General features: G+C 31.2%; 1 protein-coding gene across 2 annotated transcripts in view; it reads right to left on the bottom strand.

Moving 5' to 3' along the window:
• Nucleotides 1–20,633, bottom strand: part of Amph (amphiphysin) — a 51,350-nt gene extending 30,717 nt beyond the window's left edge. For both annotated transcript variants that reach the window (XM_018549646.1, XM_018549647.1), the window contains exon 1: nt 20,414–20,633. In XM_018549646.1, the coding sequence (XP_018405148.1) occupies nt 20,414–20,482 (69 nt within the window). In that variant the 5' untranslated portion in view covers nt 20,483–20,633. The remainder of the gene's footprint in view (nt 1–20,413) is intronic.
• Nucleotides 20,634–25,782: the final 5,149 nt, after the last annotated feature.

The following is a 25,782-nucleotide window of genomic DNA, read 5'->3' as shown; positions in this document are numbered from 1 at the left end:
TATTAATACTCAAGTAAGCCACAACATTATTCGGAACAGTGTTATGCTCTACACGTATGTTATATGAAATATACCATATATGACCTGAGAAAGAAACCCCGTCATCGAATTTATATATTTAACGTATATTAGTATAGAATTTATGTTTGGATTTATTACGTAATAACTAATTTTTCATTGTAATTACGAATTTATTGTTTTATGTGTAAATTAATTTAAAAAAAATTAATATTAAAATTGATGATACTAATTTTCTTTTGCATAAGATATATATTTCGAGGATAATTAATTCAAGGAACATGTTCGTATTAAAATATTGTTAAAGCTGAAAAATTTCTTTTATTTATGTAATAGATAAATAGAGACATGATGTACAATAATATTTCATACAAAGTTTATACAATTTTGCACAAGTTATACAGTGTAACATTTCATATTTATATTAAAATTTTTGTGTTAAATTTTTAACATATCCTAGTGTTAATATAATGTGATTATGTGTTAAGATATTTATTCAATTAGTATTCAACATTTCTTAGTGTCAAAATAATATAATTTATGAATAAGTGAGTATAAAAACATAAAAATAATGTATAATATTTTAAAACATAAATTCTAAGATAAATGAATAAAATATGTTAATTTAACATACTCTTTAAATGTTAATTTCAGTGAAGAAATATGCTTGCGCAATATGCTTATAAATTGTCAGTATTTTTTATATTAATTTTTTATATAATATTTTTGTTATTTCCTAACATATTCATCTTATGTTAAATTAACTCAAAAATTTGGATGGACCGTTTAGACACGTAAAATGTCAATGAAAAGCTCTTACTAAATACATTCCACTATATAAACAAATGAATAGGCAGATTCGTAAAGATCAAAACGAGAGTGTTACGTCAAAGAAAAAAAAATAAAACAAGTATAATGTAAAAACGCATCATTAAGGGATAAATAGAAGAAACAGGAAAGAAGAGAACGAGCGCAATGTAGAAATGTGTCGTTAGAAGGCAGGCAACGAGAACAAAAAATATGACGTGAAGGGTGACGAGGAGCAACAAAAAGAGAGTCTGAGAACGACAACCGTCTCCGTCTGCATTTGTCGTGAGCCGTATTTATAACGAGTCCACTGGACTCAGGCCAACATTATCGACTCTCAACGAGGATGTTTCAAAGAGATTGAGCGGAGCTTTGCTGAAACGATGAATATCATGCATGAAGTAAACACGTGTAAATTCGAGATACAATCAGTAAAAACTGAAATTTTTATATTTTTGACGAAATGCTTCTAAAAAGTAGCACCAGAAAAATAATTCCAGAATTTTATAAATTCAACTTGAAAATGACAAAAATTTTTATTGGAAAATGTATTATATTCTATTATATAATAAAATTCATGGTTTCTTATTAAATTGTTAAATCTAGAATGTAATAAAAATATATACAGAAAATAAAAACATTTTTATTCGATATTTTGACACCTTTCCAAAGAATAAATAAAAAAATCTTAATCACATTTATTATTTCATTAATAAATCACGGAAGAAGCTTCAGATGAAAGACGAAAGAAATGTTTGGCGCACAGTGGGTGTTGCTAATTTTAGTAGAAAACCGGAGCGTCTATGTGCTGCTGCACAGGTCCAGCGTCAACATTCACAATTGATATAGACGCACTTTTGCAAAATTGCCCGAGGACAAAAACCGGTTAAACAATCGATACGTCTGATAATCGATAAAAAAAGACTCTGCGTCAATCGCGAATAAATACAGAGATCATCCTCGTCTATTGTATCGAAATCTACAAACTCACTAAACATTCATAGTCAACCATCATCATTTAAATCTATAAAATGCAGAGTCACAGCGATAAAATTGAGTTAAATCACTTTGTAAGTACTTACTGTAAAAAAATTAATCGATAAATACTTGTCAAATATTTTAATGTTAAAAACATCAAAGAATGACGATCAGTTTTCTACAAACAGGTTTTCCAAAAAATATAGATTTGTTGGCGTTACTTACTGAAATCTCCAAAAATTTTTGTACTTAAAGTGAGGCATTTGAATATCCGAGCATTAAAAAAAAATAAAAAGGAGACAGTAAGAGTAAAAAGTATAAACAACGCAAACAGATCTATTCTTCCTTACTGGAAAACGCTCAAAAGGAGAATTTTCTTCTAAAGAAAATATGGTAGGTGTATAATATTATATAATGTTATAAAAATGTTTACAATTCAGTAAAATTAATTATTTTATATTTCATTGTAGTTTTATTAATGAATAAGAGAGAATTACATATCGTCAAAATACAATGTTATCCCATTTTCAGAATAAACTCCAAGAAAAAAATTTCTCCGTATATTTAGTCATCCTTGAATATTTTCAGCGTTAAAATATTTGACAAACATTTATCGAATAATTTTTTTTTAAATATCATCAGTGTAACATATAGTGAATTATTATTGTCAATATTAAACAAGGATTCACTTGTGTTACACAATGTCGTTGCAAAAAATGCTTTTTATTACATTAGATTATTATTCATTATATTGGACTATTATATTAGACTATTATTTCAGCAGGAATCGCATTTCCTTTCGATAAGAAGACAAGTACGTGCGCCTAGGTAAACGTGAGGGTTAAACGCGTGGTCGATTGCCTTTGCGAAAGAGAAACACTCACGCACTGTTATTCGCGACGTTATGTGCATCGCGGGACGCCTTTCTATTTGAGAAGAAAGGTCACTCGGATGCTCGTCCCAACTGCGCCTTTCTTTTTATGTACATCGTGCGATCCGTCTAGCTTGGACTATCTCCAAAGAGTTCTCCAAAGTGATGACGAAATAACGGAGATGCGGCAATTAATGCTGAAGTAGTTAACGTTTAAGCTCGAACCGTGAGGCAATTAAACGGCAAAACCATCTCGGCTCGCTTTTTCGCGCTTCACGCGAATTGTGAGAGAAATGTTTGGATACACTGAAAGAAAAGATTGGCTGCTGCAGCCAATTAAAAATGCTATACTATATTCTGCCAATCTTTTTTTTTCAATGCATGAATAATCATAGCGCGCGCTCTCTCTCTCCCCCCCCCCCTCTTTCTCTTTTTATATGTGACTTACAAAGATTTTCTTACTTTTTAATTAAAAATTGTTTCAATAAAAATTTGGTTAGATTTAATTAGAACACGATTTTTATTTAATGTAAGACAGTTTTCGTAAGTTACATATCAACAAAATAAGTGGTTATTCGTTATCAATCATTCTTCTCTCGGTGCAAGTTTTTATGCATAACAAAATATACCGATATAATGCGGTGTATTCGTATTCAGGTAACTTTTGCGTAACATATAAAATGCTGGTCACTGTTACGCATGTTGCATTCAGTAATATCAGAGAAACAACGTTATACCGCGAGGTAGAATTTTGATGTGCAAGGTCGAGAAAGAATTAACTGAATTAAGCGATTACCATCGATTTTTCCATTTATATAACGTAAAAAATAAATTGTTCCATTGCTATTTCATATTTAATTTAATTTAATTTATTGTGTACCAGCAGAATTACGCACAAATCTCGTGAATACACAATTGGTAAAGCACCCAGTAGTGCTGTTAATAAAGCCTACTAGAATAAAATCTAAACGGTAATTGGCATTACAATTAGACAACACATTATATAATTAAAATATTGTATTGTTGTTAAAAATTATTGTATTGCCAGGATTCTAAGAAAATAAAGAAGTACATCTTCTAGTTTAATCCTTTCTCGAATAATACTGACTACAATTTTCTCGTATCATTAATCAGTCTGACGTAGCAAAATCTAGATGCATTCGTGATCGCTCCGAGTAAGCGCAGTTTTTATATCAGGGGTGTATTACGTATGGCTGTATAATACACCGCGATAGATGGAGGGATTTCTTAGAGATATAATCTTACATGTATAATCATTTAAGTAAGATAAGCGCAAATTATATCTCTATACGTAACAGAAGTAAAAGTAGTTGCGTACCAAAAATTATAAGTAATTATATGATGAATTAAAGCTAAACTAAAATGAAAAGTTGTAATATTAATAACAAGTAATAAACATCATAATTTACCAGCTCGTTTAGTAGAAATTCGTTCAGGTTTAAACGAATTCAAACAGGTTTGAAAGTTACTAAGCGAGATAGACCGTTCCAGAGATCACGAAAGGCCAATAACTTCAAAATTTCGATAGTTTAAAAACTTCTGTTTTATAGATTAATTAATAATCGTACTGTATAGAGGGGGAGAGGGGGGCTAAAAAAATATTTTGGTTAGAGAAATTGGCCATAAAGGGCCACTTTTAAATATTCGTCCGATATTTTTTATTTTTTTTTGTCAATTCATGTTAATTAGAATGAGGTAGCACATATCTTTTTCCAGAGAATGAAAGTAACTCGTTACTTGTAACAAAGTTACAGTTACAAGTTATTTTTAAAAATTAGTATAACTAGTAACGATAACACTCATTACTTTTTTTACTCGGTTATACTCACACTGTAACTTATTACTTTTAAAAAGTAACTTTCCATTCCCTTTTTTCTCACATCATCATTACAAAGAAAGATAACACATATTTTTTCTCACTTGTAGGATCTTGCTACCATAACCATATGAATGATACATTCTTCACTGTTATCCCTTTCGTTTTAAGACATATATGTCCCACTTACAAAAGAAATTATGACTTTTAAATAGTCTTATCTGCACTTTTATCTCGACTTATTTTAAGGAGAAAAGTTCGTGGCTGCATGTAAGAAAGTCGCACACTTCGATATATTGTTTTCAATAAAATATAGTTACATAAATTTTACGAAAAATCGAACCTATAATACTATGTTTAATAATTAAATAAAATTTTAAATAGATAAGAGAATAGACCATCAATTTAAAATAATTTTTCAACGTATACAGTTATTCTTTATTCCCTCAAGGTAGTAATATAGACAATGTTTACTATGATACTAAATACAGAATTGGATCTGATTTATATTTTGACACATAGATGCAAGTCAAAAATAACAAAATAATATTTAACTCAATATTAGATTATCATTGTTCTTTTGATATCTAACAGTGTTGTGGTCAGTCTTTAATTAGAGACCTAGGGGATGTTCCGATAGTGTAGTAATAATTTGAAATGTGGCCATGGATATTTGATATTTTACATTGAAGCTTTGAGTTTCAGTATCATAATAATATCGGACCTAAAATATCAATTGATTCAACACAAAGGCTGTGTCGAATCAATTGATATTTTACAACAAAATTCACTACTAGCCTAACAGCACTAAAAGTCTATAGAAATATTATATAATAAAAAAAGTGTATAAATAAAAGAAAAATAAAACATACATGATAAAATCGTATGTGATGAAATCGAGTAAAAACGTGCATATGTGTATTTGCGATAGTAGCAATTTGTGAAAGTTAGAAGTTGATCGTCTGCATTGTGATTTTTTTGGCAGTGAGCATCCCGTTCGATCTCGTTGCGATTGATCACAGCCATTTATAGCAGCCAATGTCTATAGAGTTTTTTCATTGTTCAAGTGATTGACGGTCAATCGCAACATGTTCAAACGGGATTCACTATTTTCGGTAGCTCTTGAGCTGCAATGGGTATATTTAGTAGACTTAACGGTTGAATGAGTGCTCGTCATCCAATCAGACCTTTACATCTAGAAGAATACATACACCAATAACAGCGCTCACTCAATCGTTGAGACCGCTGAATACGCCCAATATAGGATGCTTTCCATTTAGTGACATAAATCGACACAAGTATCGTTCTATTTTTGCTACTGAATGTCAAGAAAGATAGAATAATGCTTGTATTGACTTGTGTTACCAAATGGAATGTACCTACAGTATAGTGTTATAATCGATTTTGATTTTTTTTTAGTTCAAATTATTCGTGACGATGCCACCTTTCAGGACATATTACGTGCGATTCAACATTTTTTGTATTTTAGTAGTTGTACACCCCCCAAAAATGGACTTTGGTGGTTTGGGGTAAGAGACTTGTAATATCTATTATTTAATCTTTTAAACTTAAATTAACTAGTAGTTTTTTGAACATGACAGAAGACAATACCGCGTCTCCTGATGCATATATTCATATATATGCGTAAAGTGCTTGATAAACTAAATCCATATTCGTGGAATAATTGCGACACCTGTTTGTGTGAGTTTACGTGCATTTAAATTAACAACATATTGTCTAAGGCCATTTCTTTGTACGTTTTTGTCATACGATAAAACTTTGCAAGCCTGTTGATTGACTATAGAGATCTGAGGATCTCTCTGTCTTGTACTGAACATTTGTCAACAAAAACGCACAAATGAAATATGATATTCATGGTTCATTCTTGTTTTAAGATAGTTTAAAGTTTTAATGTCATAAGATGCAAATATAGCTGTGTGACCGATATTCACAGTCGGTTCTTATATTCAAGACCGTTTTAAATTCGGTCTTGAGGTGTCATAAACCAATCAGAAGGCCGCATTAGTGTCTTAAGACATTACTTAAGACATTACAAGATGGTCTTGAAATAAGAACCGACTATCAATATTTTTGTCAGTAAATAATAAGCATATAGATTAGAAAAAAGATTATATATATATAGATAATATATGCCCTTTTTCACTCTCATTTTCCAACAAAATTGCTCATGGTCAGATTATGTTATAAGGTCTCTAATTCTGGCTAGCTTTGAGAGCCGCTGCCGCGGCAACGCGACGGAAATGTAAAACGTCGTGAAATTCAAAAGCGATGTCCCCGCGGGCTCGTAGATATATTTGCCAAGTGTCGTGAGGCGTCCGGGAACGCGTCTCAGAGACGAGAATAGTAGCCGTCTCTCCCGGTCATGCGGTGGGACACAGTTAGAAATCTAGCGAGTCTAGGAGAACCACGAGAGAACATAGAAATCCTCAAGAAAGAGATTAGACATCGTTTAGACAACTTCTAATTGGTCCGTCGTATTTTTCAAGATCTGCTTAAAATGAATGGGATAGATGGCATAAGGCATAAGGTAGAAAAAGATACCTTATTCTATCTTATATGTATGATCTATCTCATTCTTAAGCACGTCCTGAAAAATATGATGGACCAATCATATGGTGTCCAATCTCTTGACGATCTCTAAAGCCGTAATCACACTAGCGATTACGCGATTGTAATTGACGATTGAGGATTACTTCTCAATCAATCGAAGCAAAGCAATCGATGACTGCTTTGCTCTAATTGGTTGAAAAGTAATCCTCAATCATCAATTATAATCGCGTAATCGCTAGTGTGATTACGGCTTAATGCACGTGTCACACTGCGTATTGGAAATTGAGGAGTACTAATTAAAGATTAGAATTCGACGAATCAGATAATTATTTTAACCCGTTTAAATTCTAATCCTCAGTTCATAATCCTTAATCTTCAATTTGTAGTGTGACACGGGCATAAGAGAATGCAACCAGAAGAGACTTCTCCTTCGCGCCGAGAAACGTATCGGCAACTTTATAAGTTGTCGATCCGGCGCTTGATTAAAACGCCGGCGGAAATAGACATCCGGAAGTCGGCGGACAACTTGACGTTGCTCTATTTTGTTATACGTCAAAGAAATTGGATTTTCCACGTATATATTTCGAGACGCTGTGAGAGTCGCAAAAAATTCTGTATTTAACAGACAAGAGGAAATATTTATCGTTGACATCGTTTCATTGTGGCTTGCAAATGCGAATGCGAATTCTAATACAGTACCGCAGTTCGCACTTTTGCGGTGTGAGAAAAGACACGTCCGTATTTCTGCTGCAGGTTTAGCATTAAATGTGGTTTTCGTTTTCGACCTATAAAACAATCTTCGCGTTCTACACAATTGAGATTCTGAATTAATTTATTTGAAAGCAATGGAAAGAGAATTATTCACACATTACAGTGGAAATAAGTCAAGGAAATATGGAAGAGAGCACTAGTGTTATTATTATACGAAATGTTCCAGATTTTTCCGTGTGAACTTTAATAGTATGTTCTACAAGCAATAAGAAAAAAAGTTATATAAACATAGGTCCTAAAATAATTTATTAATGGTATAACAAAAATATGAAGTGTGTAAAAGCACTAGTTCTACTTAAATTTGCATTTCAAAGTACCTATATCAGTATAACATCGACGTAATTTTAAATTTATTATCTCTTTTGTGAGGATAAATTTTCCTATAAAAATTTCCTTTACTCTCACAAAAAGGATGATAAATTCAAAATTATATTGATGTCAAGCTTATATCACGCGGATAATACTTTGAAATATAATCTTAGGTAAAATTGTTTCTTACACATTTCACATTTATAACTTTTAAATAAATTTCAAAACTATGTTTAATGACTGACAAAAAGTGTCACGTCACAGTTTATGTTACAATAATAAACGATTTATTAGATCGTATATGTAAATAGACAATAAATAAAAGTCTAAAGCCTGTAACAGTCAAAACTGAAAGATACTTAAATAAATAATCTTCCTGTGAATTTATACACCACATATGTAGTCATTTGAACTACGTTAATTATTAACCAAATTAATTTTTCGGACTTAGAAACGCAACTGAATTACTGTAGCAATATCACAAATTAAGTTGATAAGCAATTTAATAATTTGATGCCTGATCAGGCATCCTATTTATGTTTATATAACTTTTTTCTTATTTCTGCTCAAGAACATATTATTTATATTATTAAACTTACATGGAAAAATCTGAGATACCCCGTTTTTCGTAACAATGTCCTATAAATATTATTAGTATGATATCAATATAATTTTGTGCAGTTAGTGACAGATATGCGGGTTGTTGATAGCGATTACCGATCGTGTGAAGGCTCCTTAATGATCTCCGGCCCACACTAACTTTCTTCGCCTCGAGTATGAGCTGAACCTTTTGCATACCAGCGCCGATATTATACGTGCGATCGAATCTACAATGTTACCCTCTTCCTACTTTGCAATGCACGTGTAATGGTTCCGCGAAAAAATAACGGCAGCACTTAATCCTTTCGCTGCTTCTGGCAGCGCGACGTAATTCCCAAGCAGTGTTAAACTTCATTCCTTCGCGGCTAAATTACACACGTGAGAAAGTTATGCCGATCATTATTTTATCAAGCAACATTTATCAAAGATATGCGAATAACATAAGTTATAAGAACAATTATAATTTATGAAGGCATATCGGTGTAAACGAGCTGATAAATATTATTCATCTCATAAACAACGAGTTTGCAGTTGTATTATAGAATATTACGATTGCTCTACCGATTATTTATGGTGAATGATTATATGATGAACAATCATTCGTTGAAGAGATAATTCATTAAGATTACTGAAAAAATTCTAGAATGTCAAAAGAGTGAGATATATGCGTTACATTGTTAAAATCGATTTAATTAAAAGCGTGCGATAACAATCTACAACTTACGCAACCGTAACGCAATTATGTTGAATCGTTTAATACATCGTAACGCTCTAAAAAGTTACCGAACAAACTTCTGTGAAGTTAGCACCTCATTTTTCAAAAATAAACTTTTCATTACAGTTGTTTTTGTTACATTCACGAATGTACCAAAGTTTTGGAGTTCTTACTTAAAATTAAAAATAATTCCGACGAATTAAGACAAAAAAAACTTAATAATAAAAATTTGAGATGCCAATTTTACAAAAAAACGCAGAGCGATACAAAATCGCGACATTCGAATAAGCATCTTCTATGTATTATTCACTTGTGCTATAAATATTGTGTAAACGCACTTTTCTGTCTTCCTATTGTGCTAAAGATATTGCAGGTTATTGCTTTTAGCCATTCTCAAGCAGATAAGATTATTATCAACACAGTTAATATTCCTTATCACTTACAAGAATTTTATTATTATAAATTTGAAAACTGATTGTATACTACTAATATTAGAATAAGATTAAATCAAAAAGGCGTAACGTCGTAAAATATTACAAAACTATTATTTGAAAATTATCATAATTTTGCAAAACATTTCGTTGAAAAAATTCGAGTTCTCCAATCTTTATCTCGATTGAATCCCGGTCTCGATTTAGATAGGAGAATAATAGACTTAACTACAACAACTTTTAGACCGGTTCTGCCAGATAAATCCAGGTAATTTTCGTTCTTTCCTCATCATGTCGATTCCGAGAATACGCGAATTAACTATTATTTATAGAAAAGTATTCCTAATATTTAGATTAAAAAGTCGAAAACTAATCACTTTATCACTTTTCATACGCAAGGATTTATTTTTTTACCAAAAATATTGCGAAATTTACTCGCAGGTACACTTACTCCGCAAAATTACGCTCAAGTCGTCTATTCGTTATTTCTTTATGTTAAGATATTCCTTTTCCGTTCGTCGTAGAACAAACGGGAAGTCTACGATTTCAAAGGCGTGAGAGAAAAAAATTGCGGACGTTTGTTATTTGTATACTAAGAAGTCCGGCACCAATGATGGAACGCACGCGAATTGCGTGACACAGAGGAATCGCTTATGCAATGCCCATGCGATGCATCAATGGTTCCCGATGCGTCTATAAGGCGCAGGTGAACTGCGGAAGTGGCAATACTTCGACGTGCGCCATCGTGATCTACAATGCACTTCGAGAAGTCTCGCAAATTTCCGTAGCTTCAATCATATCAGCGGTCCCCAGATACAAATTGCGACTCGTACGGATTTCAATAAATCTGTATTAAAATAAATACTAAAGATAAATGTGTATAGAAAAATGTGTAATAATAACATCAATTAGTTGACAACGGACTAATTAAAAATTATTTTATTAATTCAATGATAGTTTTAGTGAAAAAAGTACGTAATGCTCTTATATTTTAATAAAATGTTTTTTTACTTAACAACACAGTAAGAGATTTGTTTTTTATAGCTGAAATAATTTACACTTTTGAAACTTAAAGTGAAATAAGCATAATCTGTTTGATATTTGATGAAAGTAAGAAAGAAAGAGTCCTAGTGCAGAAATCAAAAACATCTAATGTGTGTTGAAGATTTCACGGTTTAAGTCGCTCCTATTATACATACATCTTTACAACAATTTGTGTACGAACTTACTTTATTACACTTTAATGTGCACTACTACGCATTGAGTGCATCCAATCGAATTCGTTCTAAGTAATATTTTTATACACGAGAAAAAAATTATATGTGGTAATAGTATTAACCAACAGCAGTTTAATTGATAATAATTTTGTTAATTTAATGACAGTATTAATTAAACAAATACACCATGCTCTTTTGTTTCAATAAAATGTTATTTCTTTTAATATTGTTATTAAATTAACAAAATTATTTTCAATTAGATTGCTGTTAGCTAATGCTATTAATAATTAATAAATCATTTTTTCTGTGTGTAGGAACGAAGAATTATTACTTTACAAATTATTAATTTAAAAAGTTTTGCAATAAAAAATATAAAACTGTATAAATGTATATTTATGTATGCGTGATACAATATATGCATTATATAATTTTCAAATGAAAGTTAATCGATATACAGAAAAACTTTGGAACAAAAAGAAGGGGGAGGGAGAGAGAGACGGATTAAATACGAGAAAAAGCAGAGAAATTCTCGATTTTTTCCACTTTAAGCAATCATTGCAAATGTATTTTCCGAAGTAAAAAGTGAAATAAGAACATTTTCACAAAAATAAAATTGTTAAATAACACGTATTAAAAAAAGCAAGAGAAATTCTCTGCTTGTCGCACGTGAGTGAATCATCAAAAGTAAAACATATAAATAACGTTCCATCTTGAGTGACTTGTGAGAATGTCGAATGATTTCACCGTAAATGCGCGTGCATTTATATTTAATCTCAGGCAATCTACTCGTCACACAGACTCGGCATAATGCAACATTCTATCCTATATCTAATAGCTGTCATATCAGCTTCACTTCGGATCAAGGGCAACCGACATCGCTTTATGACGTGGGGATTGAAGGAAAATTATCGAAGATACAAGACATTTATTATTTTATCTCTAATTTATAAAACAATTTGTTCTATCTCTTTCGCTCTGTTTCTCTCCCTCTCTTTTTTGCTTTCTATAATAGATATTAATATATCTTCCACGTAAGATTTGTAGTTTAATTAAACGCCGAAATTATAGAGGATGCTCTGAAAAATAAGATCTGGAGACACGGTAGTATCTCGGCGCTAAGCCAAGCGCAGCGACATTGCCGTGGCTACATTAGGCGACCCGGCGAGTTGCGGTAGATTGAGATCAAATCTCAATAACGGCTGCAGTGATCAAGTTCTATATCCGCTCAATCGATAGTCATTGCTTAAAATATATAATAAAAGTGCTTTTATTTTTTTTTTTTTACGTACCCTACGAGCAAATTATCAAATGATGTAATATTGTAGTTAACTTGAATTTTTTTACGTTAAACGTTGCAAATATGTACATCATTGATTGAAGTAATCGCATTATCAATTCAATTAATTGCATTGTTCTATTTGACTCTTTATTTGAGTTCATTTAACTCGAAGACTACATTTTTAAAGAATCTGTTAAAATAACTTTAAAATAAATTATAATTATTTTATATCAAATTTCATTATATATAAGATAAACTTTTTTTTAAGAACAATATATGAAATTTTATTTTACCTCAAAATTCTAGTTTTGTTTAAAAAATTGTACTGATTTTTAACATTATTGATATTAAATGCATTGTTATTTAATAGGTCAATCTTACGTACCAAGAAATGGGTCTTAATTAATGTAAAATGTTCGTACATTTAATGACAAGATATTTATAATTTAAATCTTTATAAATACAATCTAAATGTTAACTTAAAAGAAAGGAAAGAATAAGTACATTATCAAAATTTGAAGTTATATGGTTACGTAGTCCAATATTTCTTCATAACAATTATCCATTAAAATATAATTTAAACGCAGATTTACGAAAAAAAGTTGGATAGGATGTTTCTTTTCTTAAGCACTTTTCTCTGAATTTTTAAAACATTAAATTAATAAAAATCAAATTAAAATGAATTATCAGCGACACTTCTACATCTTCCATCGTTTGATTTTGGGCGAATGCTGCGCGATTATTTTAATCACAGGATATTGATAACTGCATTAAGCTTACTTTAGACAACCTGTACTCTTCGTGTCAAAGTTCAAGATAAAATTATATTTTTTAACATAATATATATACTTATATATATTTACCGTGCAATACGATAAATGTTTAAATTAAAATTATATAAATATATATATATGAAATATATTAAACATATGTATTAAAATATATGCGTCCCTTTCACCTTTTTGCCAAATGACACATAAAATTATAATATTGTTACGCTCGTATCGAATGCCCGCGCCGAATTCAAGCCGAAAGTAGGCGAAATTTTGCCGAATTGCCGAGAGTTAAAGGAAGTATGTACATCATTGATTGAAGTAATCGCATTATCAATTCAATTAATTGCATTGTTCTATTTGACTCTTTATTTGAGTTCATTTAACTCGAAGACTACATTTTTAAAGAATCTGTTAAAATAACTTTAAAATAAATTATAATTATTTTATATCAAATTTCATTATATATAAGATAAACTTTTTTTTAAGAACAATATATGAAATTTTATTTTACCTCAAAATTCTAGTTTTGTTTAAAAAATTGTACTGATTTTTAACATTATTGATATTAAATGCATTGTTATTTAATAGGTCAATCTTACGTACCAAGAAATGGGTCTTAATTAATGTAAAATGTTCGTACATTTAATGACAAGATATTTATAATTTAAATCTTTATAAATACAATCTAAATGTTAACTTAAAAGAAAGGAAAGAATAAGTACATTATCAAAATTTGAAGTTATATGGTTACGTAGTCCAATATTTCTTCATAACAATTATCCATTAAAATATAATTTAAACGCAGATTTACGAAAAAAAGTTGGATAGGATGTTTCTTTTCTTAAGCACTTTTCTCTGAATTTTTAAAACATTAAATTAATAAAAATCAAATTAAAATGAATTATCAGCGACACTTCTACATCTTCCATCGTTTGATTTTGGGCGAATGCTGCGCGATTATTTTAATCACAGGATATTGATAACTGCATTAAGCTTACTTTAGACAACCTGTACTCTTCGTGTCAAAGTTCAAGATAAAATTATATTTTTTAACATAATATATATACTTATATATATTTACCGTGCAATACGATAAATGTTTAAATTAAAATTATATAAATATATATATATGAAATATATTAAACATATGTATTAAAATATATGCGTCCCTTTCACCTTTTTGCCAAATGACACATAAAATTATAATATTGTTACGCTCGTATCGAATGCCCGCGCCGAATTCAAGCCGAAAGTAGGCGAAATTTTGCCGAATTGCCGAGAGAAGTGAGCGCGTTCCCCTAGAGACACGCGTTATTATTTGAATTTGAGTAGTTCGGACTGTACTGTCTGCGCGTACGAATGTTCGCGTTTCGTCTCTGTACCTCTGTGCGATTATTAAAGTATTCCTTCCAAATACGTGTGTCGTTATGTCGAGCGATCGGAGCGGTAGTGCGCGAGAGGCTATACGCGACGCGGTGCAAACGAAACGTGTGTAACAATGTAAATAGAATTCTATTATAAATTTGAAATTACAGTCTTAAGCAAGCTTTAACAATCAAAAGGAGATTCATACAAAGGTACGTAGAAAGGTTTTCTTTTACTCAACTTTAACTCCCATTTAATTAAAGAGCATCAATAAATAATCAAGATATTATATAATAAGTGTAGAAGGGCTACGAGCCAGATATCAAGTAATAAAATTTTTAATAAATTCGAAACATTATATCACAAAAACGAAAACGAAAGTTCAGCATAGAACTAAAATATAAACCATGAAATTTGCCACCTTTTGATTACTCTTCTAAAACTGGTAACACTCGCATAACTAATTTGTAACACTCACAATATTAAAATGATACCTTTTTACGACAAAAAACGTCGTTGCAAGATGCAACCATCTCTTCTACAACAAATATTTTAGTTTTTCAAATTTTATATGTGTATCATATATAAAATTTTTAAATTTTATACGTTAAACATTGAAAATGACCTAAGCGAGGTTGAAACGTCTGTTGTTTATAATTGTCACATTTTATGTTTTATACTTTAGTTCTTTGTTTGCGTCCTTGTTATATAATGTTTCGAATTTATTAAAATTATTGTTTACAATTATCACATGTCCTGCTTTATATTTTAGTTCTATGCTGAACTTTCGTTTTCGTTTTTGTGATATAATGTTTCGAATTTATTAAAAATTTTATTACTTGACATCTGACTCGTAGCCCTTCTACACTTATTATTTAATTTATTGAGCCATACTACCTATATTAATCAAGATATTATATTAATATGTGAGGTCAGGCATTCTCCAGATACAAAGTTTCAAGGCTCAATCAATCACCAAAGAATTACTCGGGAAGTACACGTGGCACCTTGAAGCGGTGGTCTTCAATAAAAAATCGTAAGTAAATCATGTGACGTGAATCGTGTGTTCCGCGACCGCGAAAATACACGATCGCCGCCGATAAGCAAGATACTGACACGACGTGCAGTCAGGATACACCTGTGCACGTGCGGTTTCCTAACGTCAGAATTAACCCGGTGGGAGTAATCGCGTAATTATCATTTTGAACGATACCGCTACCAGAGTTACTGCGAACGTGTTTACTGATTATGTAAGCTTCGCGCGACATTGCGAGGCGCCGGAAAAAGTGCGACGCAAGTCGCACTTCTGAGGATGAACACGAAGGATGAGCAGGAGATCGCTCTCGAAACGAGATGAAAATTACAGAAATGAGCAAAATCACTAGAATATTTATAACTTACCAATTTCATTGATCAATATATCTAGTTAGTTTTGTTCACTTTTAAAATTTTTATCTCGTTTCAAGATACACAATCAATTGAAACGATATGATATAAATTCGATTACTCACATTACATTGGGTTAGTACACATTAAAGGCTGTTTTTTTCCGAAATATGTAAATAAAATTGCACAACATAATTAACTTTGACAATAAAATAATACATATTTATTCCGTTAAAAACATGATTATTATTATTTAATCGTTTAGGGCCTAATTTTTCATTACATGGTTAACTTATGGTTTAGACTTTACTGTACTTAACTTGAGGAGAATATAAATATTATGTTTGTCTAACTATAATCAACTTTCTGTGTTTAGGGAGTTAAATACTGCAAAATTTGATATTTTTGTTGACAATATTATCACACCACGGAAACATTTCTCAAATATTCAAGTTGAAAAAGACCCAAACACGATTAGAAGGTTAATTAGTAAAAATAATGATATTGTAGTGATAACTTCGAAAATTCAGTACAAAATCACAATAAGAAAAATGTCTAGTTGGATTAATTGAAATTTTAATTAAAAATCGACGAATCAGAATTTTCTGTTTAAATCTATAGTAGAGTTCAGATGTAACCGGAATTCTAATTGACATAATAACACATGTATCAAAATCCTTTGGTTTATTCGTTTACGACCAAACATTTTTCTCCTCGATTTATTCATTAATCATAAATTAAAAAATCTAATTTTTACATTATTATCTTAAGTCTATATATATATATAATCACAAGTTATCCAACAAATAAAAAACTGGACCTAAAATATCTATATGCTTAATTTCCCGTATAACTGCTTTCAATACGCACTAATTTACAATTTATTGATTAACCATAAATAGAAAAATACAATTTTTCATCAGGTTAAGTCTAATCAGAAGTTAACCAGCAAATAAAAAACCGGATCTAAAATATTTGTATATGCTTTTACTTAAGGAGTTACATATACCTAACGGGGTAAAAAAATCGATTTTCAATTGCATTTTTTGTAATACGAAATTTTAAGATTATTATCCTAAAGTTTCAACTCAAAATACGCAAAAATATAAAAAAGTTATATCGTGTTAAAGAAATAGACGATTTCCATAGAGCTCCGTTCGTTCGTTCGTTCGTTTACTTGTATATCAGTACATGTTTTTATTGTTCGAGATCCTTTGTCCTTTACCTAAAAACGAGATTTTGACCGTTGCGATCTTACAGCTAATCAGGAATAGATGATTCCATGTAAGTCAAAAGAAGTCATCTATACATTGCTAAGTAATTTTAAACGTATTTTTGTCGAAACAGTGTTTTTAAAATATCAAAAATATTTCGAAAACGAATGGATGGATAAAACTCAGATTTTTTTATTTACTCAGCATGGAAATATGCATTCTTTATCAGGTTATTTTAGGTCTTAGTTTTGTTTTTGCAACAAAAAAATCGATTAATTTCTAAGCGACAATTCGCACTCTTATATTCAACTAAGCGGTGTTTTGTAACAAACGCGAATTTTAAAAATCGGTTACGATAACAAGATTTATATATATATATTTTTTAAGAGTCTATTACGTTTTTGTGTTTCAGATGAACCAGATTATTAAGTGGGTACCGCAAACAGTTATAACAGTTAATATATCTGATGCCAACAGCAATATCATTCTTGTTTTTTAATATATTTTAATATAAATTTTACGTTTTATTGACGGAACTTTATATAAAACATTGATACAAACTCCACATTGATTTTTTCAATACGTTTAGAGAAAAAAAATTCATGAATATTTTTGATACCTCTAGGTGTATGTAATTGACTTTGCTAATGTCACGTGTAGCTGTTTTTCAGTATGCACTAATGTAATGCAACGCACTGAGAAAAATGTCTGATTGAATTAATTAAAACTTTGGTTAAAAACGGACGAATCAATTTTCTGATTAAATCTACTAATTCTAGTTGTGACAATCGGAATTCTGATTGATATTATAAATATAAAAAAAAATAATTATAAGGCTCATTATGTATAAAACAGTTTAAACATAAAGAGGGCCAAGTAATTACTTATTATAAATATAAATTCATATTTATTTTCAATTATTATAAATATAAATTCATTTATTTATAAATATAAATATATTTAGTTATAAATATAAATTCATTTATTTTCAAAAAGACAATTTTCTTAGTAAAATGACCAAATTCACTAATAAACGAAGAGTGCGATTCACTTAACACTGCATATTTAAATATTCTTTGATTGATCGATTCACAAAATTCTTTCTCCTAATTAGTCAACGAAGCGTTTGCAGCGTTAAGTGAATCGCATCTAAAGTATCAGCCAGTCGACTATTACGTCATTAATGGAAAACAATTAACTCTTGAACGGCACACATGGGTCATTTGTGTCCATGCCATTTCTAATAGTTCTTATACCTGAGTGCCCAGCCCAATGTCCTCCTTTGTAAAAAAAATTTTTATACTAAAGAAAATATAGGGAAACAATGGCAACACGGGACCCCGGTGTGTCGTCGAGTAGTACAGTCATAAAGTTGAAAAGCCGAAAATATGATATATTTTTAGAGGCTCAAATAATTGCACATTTTCTGCATCTGACCCTTGCGATATTTCTTTTTGTAAAATATTATATCTATACAAAAATATCCTACGATAATTTTTCTGCATACATATATAGCAAAGTTACAATTTTTATGTCAAAACTGAATTATTTTCTTTTTTTGGTGCAGAAAATAATATTCGTAACTTTTTCTAAACTTTTTTCCCCGATGTCTGCATAATAGAATAATTTAGTAGAGACCTTAAAGAACACGTGTGAATTTTTGCAGAATTTCTCAAGTACTTTAAGCGCCTTAAAATCGAGTCGGACACGAATGACTCTTGTGTGCAGTTCGAAAGTGCTGAAAATAAGTGTGCCGCCGCAAGGTTAAAGGCTATGGCACATAGAAAAACTTAAAACGAAAAACAGCAATAAGCGAATTGACCAATCACAGTAGAGATCGTAAGACCATAACGTAAGCAGTAGCGAATCCAACATGTTGATTTCCTTACTGCTTAAATCTTTAATTTCTTTTATGTAGTAGGCCAAGGCCTAAAAACTGTGTTGTCCTTAGGTGCGCAGTTACGTATATCTCTATACTCTGTTAAGGATTTTTATAATGATAGACATAACAGTTGGTCGACATTTGTTTATCCTTATCGTGTGTAGCTAGCGAAAGTGTTTTGCAGCGTTTTTTCTTCTAGAGAAATATATAGGCAGAAATTTACTAGATCATCGGCTTTTATATATTTTTTTCCCGCTCAAAACTCTCACTCAGATACGAATCTAGTCGGTATCATTCGTCTTTCTTCGACCCTTTAATTTTACAATATTGATGAGCTTGAATCTATAAGATCACTCATCAATATTGCAGCAACGTCACATGCAATTCTATGCAAATGACAGAATATTCGATTGATAGATCGCGACGAAGAAACTCCGCGGAAGCTCATTTCCGTGTCACAAGACTGAGCGAACGAAACGCAATTGTACACATTGACGTACGCTTTTCTTATCTCCCTCATAAATCCCTCGAATTTTTCATATTCGGCAGAGAAATTTACTTTCCGGGCAAGTGATTTCCTCTAAAGGCAGCTCCAGACGACATGGCTAATGTACGCCAACGTTAACAAATATTGAAATATTACACATGACATGCACAACAGGCTAGTAATTAATATATTTCAACAATTTATTTTCCCCCAAATACAAATTAAATACTTAGTATATATATTACATTCCTCGGTTTATAATATAATTACAATATTCTCTTCATTTAATAATAATATCTAATGATGGAATTCAAAAGTGTCTGTATTAAAGTTTACAGTCATTAATTATTATTAAATAAAGAGAATTGTAATCATTACATATAAACTGAAAAAAATTAAGTAAGTCGAAATGTATTCAATTTATTGCATTTAGGAAAGAAATCGTTGATATCTTAACTTTGTAGACCATTAAGTTTCGAAATTTGCTCTGCAATCTCACGAGCCTAATTACAATATATAAATTTATGACACGCATAATTATTCAAATTAATGTAGACCAATATTTAGTGAACGTGTAATAAAATTGACATACCCTGTCCGAAGTTTAATTTGAACAAGAGCCGAAGAGATTTAATTGCAAGGCACGCGCGCGATGCAATTGTCACGCGGTAGTGACGCGAAACGTTAACCCCGAAGTTAGCGAAGTATCGCGGCGTCTAATCGAGAAATACACGTCAAGGAGGTTATGATCAACTCGACTCCGGTAGCTCGCAAATTCATGTGTTAATTTCGCGAGGACGAACGAGACTCGCGAGTACTTGTGAGAAAAGCGATCTGTTCAAAAAAAAAAAGGAAAAGGAAGAGACAGCACGCAAGAGAGACACAAAACGTGCGCTTACCTTCTCTTTCGCTCTGCCTGCGTGTTTCTGTACTGTTTTCGCGATTAACGCGCCCTTGCTCTCAGCCATGATGTTCCCGTAGCGTCAGTTGTGAATGTAGGAGAGGCGAAGCACTTAAAAAAAAAACTCTCAACTTGTCGGACGCAACGATGGCTCGCAGCTTGGCGCAGAAGGAAGAAAGCAGCGACACACCAACTCACGGGATCAAAACGCTCGTGCTGAGGCGCGGAGAGGAACTGAACTGAAGTCCCTGAAGAGAGCGCGACGGCGCAGGGGAGAGGAATGGCGCGGGCCGCCAGCGGCCATGTTGACGTGCACCAATCATCGCGCAAGCACCGCAAAGTCGTCGGCGGCCATATTAGTGCGCGTAAAACTGTTTCGTTTCAACCTGCGTGGAAATTTAGGTCGGTATTCATAATCGATTCTTACATTTAAGATTATCTTAAGTACAATCTTAAGATATCACGAATTAATCAGAGGCCGATGTTCACAGGATGGTACTCATACGCTGGTATTCATAGGATCTTGGATATTTTAAGATCGTCTGAAGAGGGCTGCATTAGCATCTTAAGATATTACATAAGACGATCTTAAATTAATAACGAACTGTGAATACCGACCAAATAATCCGTTTTTATTTATAAGATCGTCTTAAGATATCATGAATCACACAATCAGAGAGCCGTATCAGCACTTTAAGATATCACTTAAGACGATCTTAAAATAAGAATGGACTATGAATACCAGATTAGTTTGTGACATCTTGAGACTGTACTTAAGATAGTCTTAAATATACGAATCGACTATGAATACTGGCCAAAATGCCGTATTATATCATCTTAAGATATTACTTGGAACGGTTTTAAAATAAGAATTAAGAATAGATCATGACCGATATTTATAGTCAATTCTTATATTTAAGAAAGGTTGTCTTTATAAGTACAATCTTATAAAATATCTTAAATTAATTAGAACATTCCTTGGGTAGTATTCATAGTTTCTTTTTTTTTTTCTTCTTTTCTTCCATTCTTATTTTAAGACCGTCTAAAATAATGTCTTAAGATGCTAATGTAGCTAATTGGTTCATGATACCTCAAAACTAAACTTAAAACGCTCTTGAATATAAGAACTGACTATGAATACCAGCCCTTTTAAGCTTAGTAAAAATAAAAACAGACTATAAACATCATCCTGTGAATGTCGGTCGTAGAATTTTCGTCGCACTCAAAAATTCTTGCATTTAAAAATCCAACTACAATCTCATGAGAGTCATCATGTCCCAATCGTTAAATCTAACTTTATTCCTAAAATAAAAGAATATCGCTCTTATTTCAAAATTCTTATTTGAAAAATAAAAGAACGTGATTATTAAGTTATTATGAACGTGTTAACACTAAAATCATCAATGTGCCGCTAGAATTGCCAACAGTGTTGATTTAGTAATTCTATTATACTAATTTTCGGTTAGTAAAAAATTGTTTTATAATTATTTGATTATTAGAATTGTTTGTATTATTATATATAATATTATATAGTTTCAATATTCTGTATATTTAATACAGAAAAAAGTTTCAGTGATTAACAGAATTAAAATTGAAGTAATTAGCAGTACTATCGGCAATAATTATTAAATGAATAATTACCCTATTATTTATTAAAAGTGAATACTCTCTAAACTTCAGAAAAAATCATGACAACTCGGAAAGAGTAGATAAAAAAAAATCAATTTTTTTACGGTTGTGAAAGGAAAATGATAAAAATAATGTTTGTTCATGTTGAAAGTATATTATTTTTGCCGATATTATTTAACTAGTCAATAATTTTCCGCCATTTAAAGTTGAAAAATAATTTTCCTCTTTTCTAAGAAACTTACTTATTTTTAAAAGAAACAAATTGCTCATATAAACCAACACAAGTTCTCAGTGTGTACTTTTTATACAATTTATTTAGGTCGAAACGTTTACGTTTTATTATTTATTTCAAATAAATTGTATAAAAGTACATACTGAAAACTTGTGTTGGCTCATATTGGCAATTTGTTTGTTTCTTTTGATTTATTCAACTGAGCCTTTTGATTATCTTATTACTTATTTTTTTTAATTGTAATACTTTTGAAAAGAGCAATTGCTATTTCTTAAATATTCGGCAACAAACATTATTTTTGCTCGGATTTTCCATTCAAATATTAATTAGCTTTATTTTAAAGCTAGAAAATATCTATCGATCTGCAATTTGTTGGAATTTTTCATCCGAAACTTCAGCCTTAACTTAATCCTAGCGACGTATGTACTTCCAGACGGACACTCGTATCTGTAAAATGAAAGACCAATTAGAGACAAAAAGTAAACAGGAATTTGTTTGATCTAGATTTCTAAGTTTCAAGGAATATAACTAGAAATAATAAGTCTACGCGAGAAAATCTATGTTGTACGTACTTTATAGGATACATTGCTAAATTTAGAAACAATAAAGTATAATTATAATTAGAAACAAATTACAGATCAATTATGAAATATTTTTCCTTAAAATATCATATCTTTAGTTATATATATTTTTACTTATATCTATATATATTCGATTGATACAGCGAGTTCAAGGCTCATAGTTGAGATAATCGGCGAGTTAGAATAAATATATAAAAGATATTTCCTGAAAAATTAATTATCTAAAAATAACTTATAATATAATGAAAAAAAAACAAAGATATTTGTATATTATATTATTAATCACGCCAAAACGCAGTAAAAAAAAAACAAGTGCAAAAACTAGGTTCACTTGTCAATACATATCGGATACACCATCGTTGATTTGTAAATGGTTTTATTAATAAATTATTTTTTTCTTATTTTGTGTAATGAGGATTGCTCGAAATAAACAAACGTTATGATAAAAATCCATTTTAACAACGGAACAGACAGACAATACACAGATGTAATATATCTGGTAATAGAAGGTGATAGATAAATTTTCTTTTCCCCTTACTTAAATGGTCTATCCAAAATCGCAATTGACAAAAGTGTGTGGTGTGTATGTGTGTGTATGTATGTGTGTGTTTACACATGTGTTGCGGGGCGCGCGGAATGTGTTTTCAATTATTTATAATTTAAATTCTTAATTATATTTATAATTTAACGCTTAATAAACGCTTCCGCGCGAGCCGCAATTACAAATTGCAGATTGGAAATTTACAGATTTGGACCTGTACATGTTCACATATACTCATTGTACCTAATATAAATTTGCTTTTAGTCTTGGAAAAATTGGATAAGGCCATAACCAAACTGGCGACAAGGAGGCGCCAGGTCCTCTCGATACTACCGCATAATTATTTTTTTATTCTTTTTTTTCTTATAAAACCGATCGCTTCTCTCTCTCTCTCCCTTACTCTCTCCTCGCATTCTCTCACTCGCCACTGTACTCCCATCCATTCTCACACGATTACGTAGTTAATTGGTTGTCCCTGTCCTAGTCTATACTTGTCGCAGTCTCACCATTAACTACATCGTCTGATTCATCCTGCGAGTTCCTTTATCTTGCGTCTATCTTATTAAATGTGTCTCTTTTTCACATTTTTTTTGTTCTTGCCCTAAATCTAATTTTGCGTTATGAGGTCTGTTCCTTATTCCTGTAATCTCTGAATTGATGCACACGGTACAATAAGTTAAAGTGAAATAAATATACGTTTGTTTCACTTTAACTTATCGCACTGTGTGCAGTTTAGAGAACGTAGAAATAAAAAATAGACCTGACTTTAATACAATTTAAAAGTGCGAAAGCGCAAGTGTAAATATTTTGTTTCTTAAAATCATACTCGTAATTTTTAATGTTAATCATAATATATTGATGAATCTCCATTATCTCTAAACTTCACACTTCATTATTCATCACGAAATGTATCAGCGCAATGGTAACTTCAGAGACAGAAATTAAAGGTTAATCATTTGACGCACATGATGTTGACTTTTATTTCCTTAGTAATTCGTTCCAAAGACTGAGGCCTACTGTAGGTTATATAATGTTATACAGAAATTAATCACATTATCAATCAACATAATTTATGCTTTGGCATACACAAGATGTCCTAGAATTACCGTATCTTCCTTCGATTAGAAATATAATACATATTTAATTTATTCATCTTGATGAAAATTTATTATTCGTCACAAGTTCTCCAATTTTAGTATCAAATACTTGGAGTCAAATCGTATTAAATTTCCGTTAGAAATAACTTTTGTTTATATATATATAAAACAAAACAAAGATATTTCTAAACAATAAAAGAAGAAAGATATTTCTTCATATTTGTCCGTTTTTCTTTTTTCTTTATTATATTCTGTTAAAAAATATTATCGACCTCATATTTATAGAATACATATAATTATGTATTAGATATAAAAGAAAATACGATAAATCTGTGATGCCTTATATACATATATATATAAAAAGACAAAAAAAGAATTATAGAACTGTACAATTGTCTTCAAAAGTGAGAGAATATCATAAATCGTAATAATCAAATTGATTCTTTTACGTTATATCAGAGCACAACATTTCCGCAATGCCCGAGAGTAAATAACAATAATCTTAACAGCCATGCGCTGAGCGGCCGATCGCCGTTGTACATAGAATATCTGGAACTTAAAACTTACTAGAAAAAAATGTAAGTTAAAATAACACCGGGTCCGCGTTTACGTGCAACGCTCGACACGTTGATCAAGGTATATCGGAGATTTTTGTGTCCCACACATCTGGATATAAACGATCTAACTCTTGCTCTTCTGTCGTCGGAATCACGCGATTGAAAACAATAATGTAAATATTACGATATTTTCTATTCGCTATCCGTTTCTCATTGATATCGGAGATCCCCGTAGTGTAGAACATTCTTGCGGAGAACGCGCAAAATTCGTTATCATTCACAGCGACGGTCCTGTATTGTTTTTTCATTTTTCGCTTTAACGCGTACTTTTTCCCCAATCCCCCTCCCAATCCCATCTTCATCGGATATATACGCTCATGTATAAGAGTAACATATATTTCTCTCTTTATTTTCTGTCCCAAAAATCACAGAGGCATATAATGCACCTCGATGTATGGTGTAAACCTGTACAAAAGTTGTTCCTCGTTTACTCTATACTTATTCACGGTACAATAATAATGTATTTAAAATGTAACTTATGTAACCTTATTACTGATTAACGATGACCGCATTCCAGCGTGACCAGCCTTTGGCCGACTGGAGCTAACAGACAAGATGCTCCTTCGAGTGTAAAACTCCGCTACCTCCCGCAATCTATTTTCGTCTCTTTCGCACGCGCATGCACACGCGCACTCTCTCTCTCTCTCTCTCTCTCTCTCTCTCTCTCTCT

This window comes from Cyphomyrmex costatus, unplaced genomic scaffold (assembly GCF_001594065.2).
Source record: "Cyphomyrmex costatus isolate MS0001 unplaced genomic scaffold, Ccosl1.0 scaffold85, whole genome shotgun sequence".
Classification (NCBI taxonomy): Eukaryota; Metazoa; Arthropoda; class Insecta; order Hymenoptera; family Formicidae; genus Cyphomyrmex; species Cyphomyrmex costatus.
Note: the sequence above shows the minus strand (reverse complement) of the source record. Positions and strands in the feature narration are given on the sequence as shown.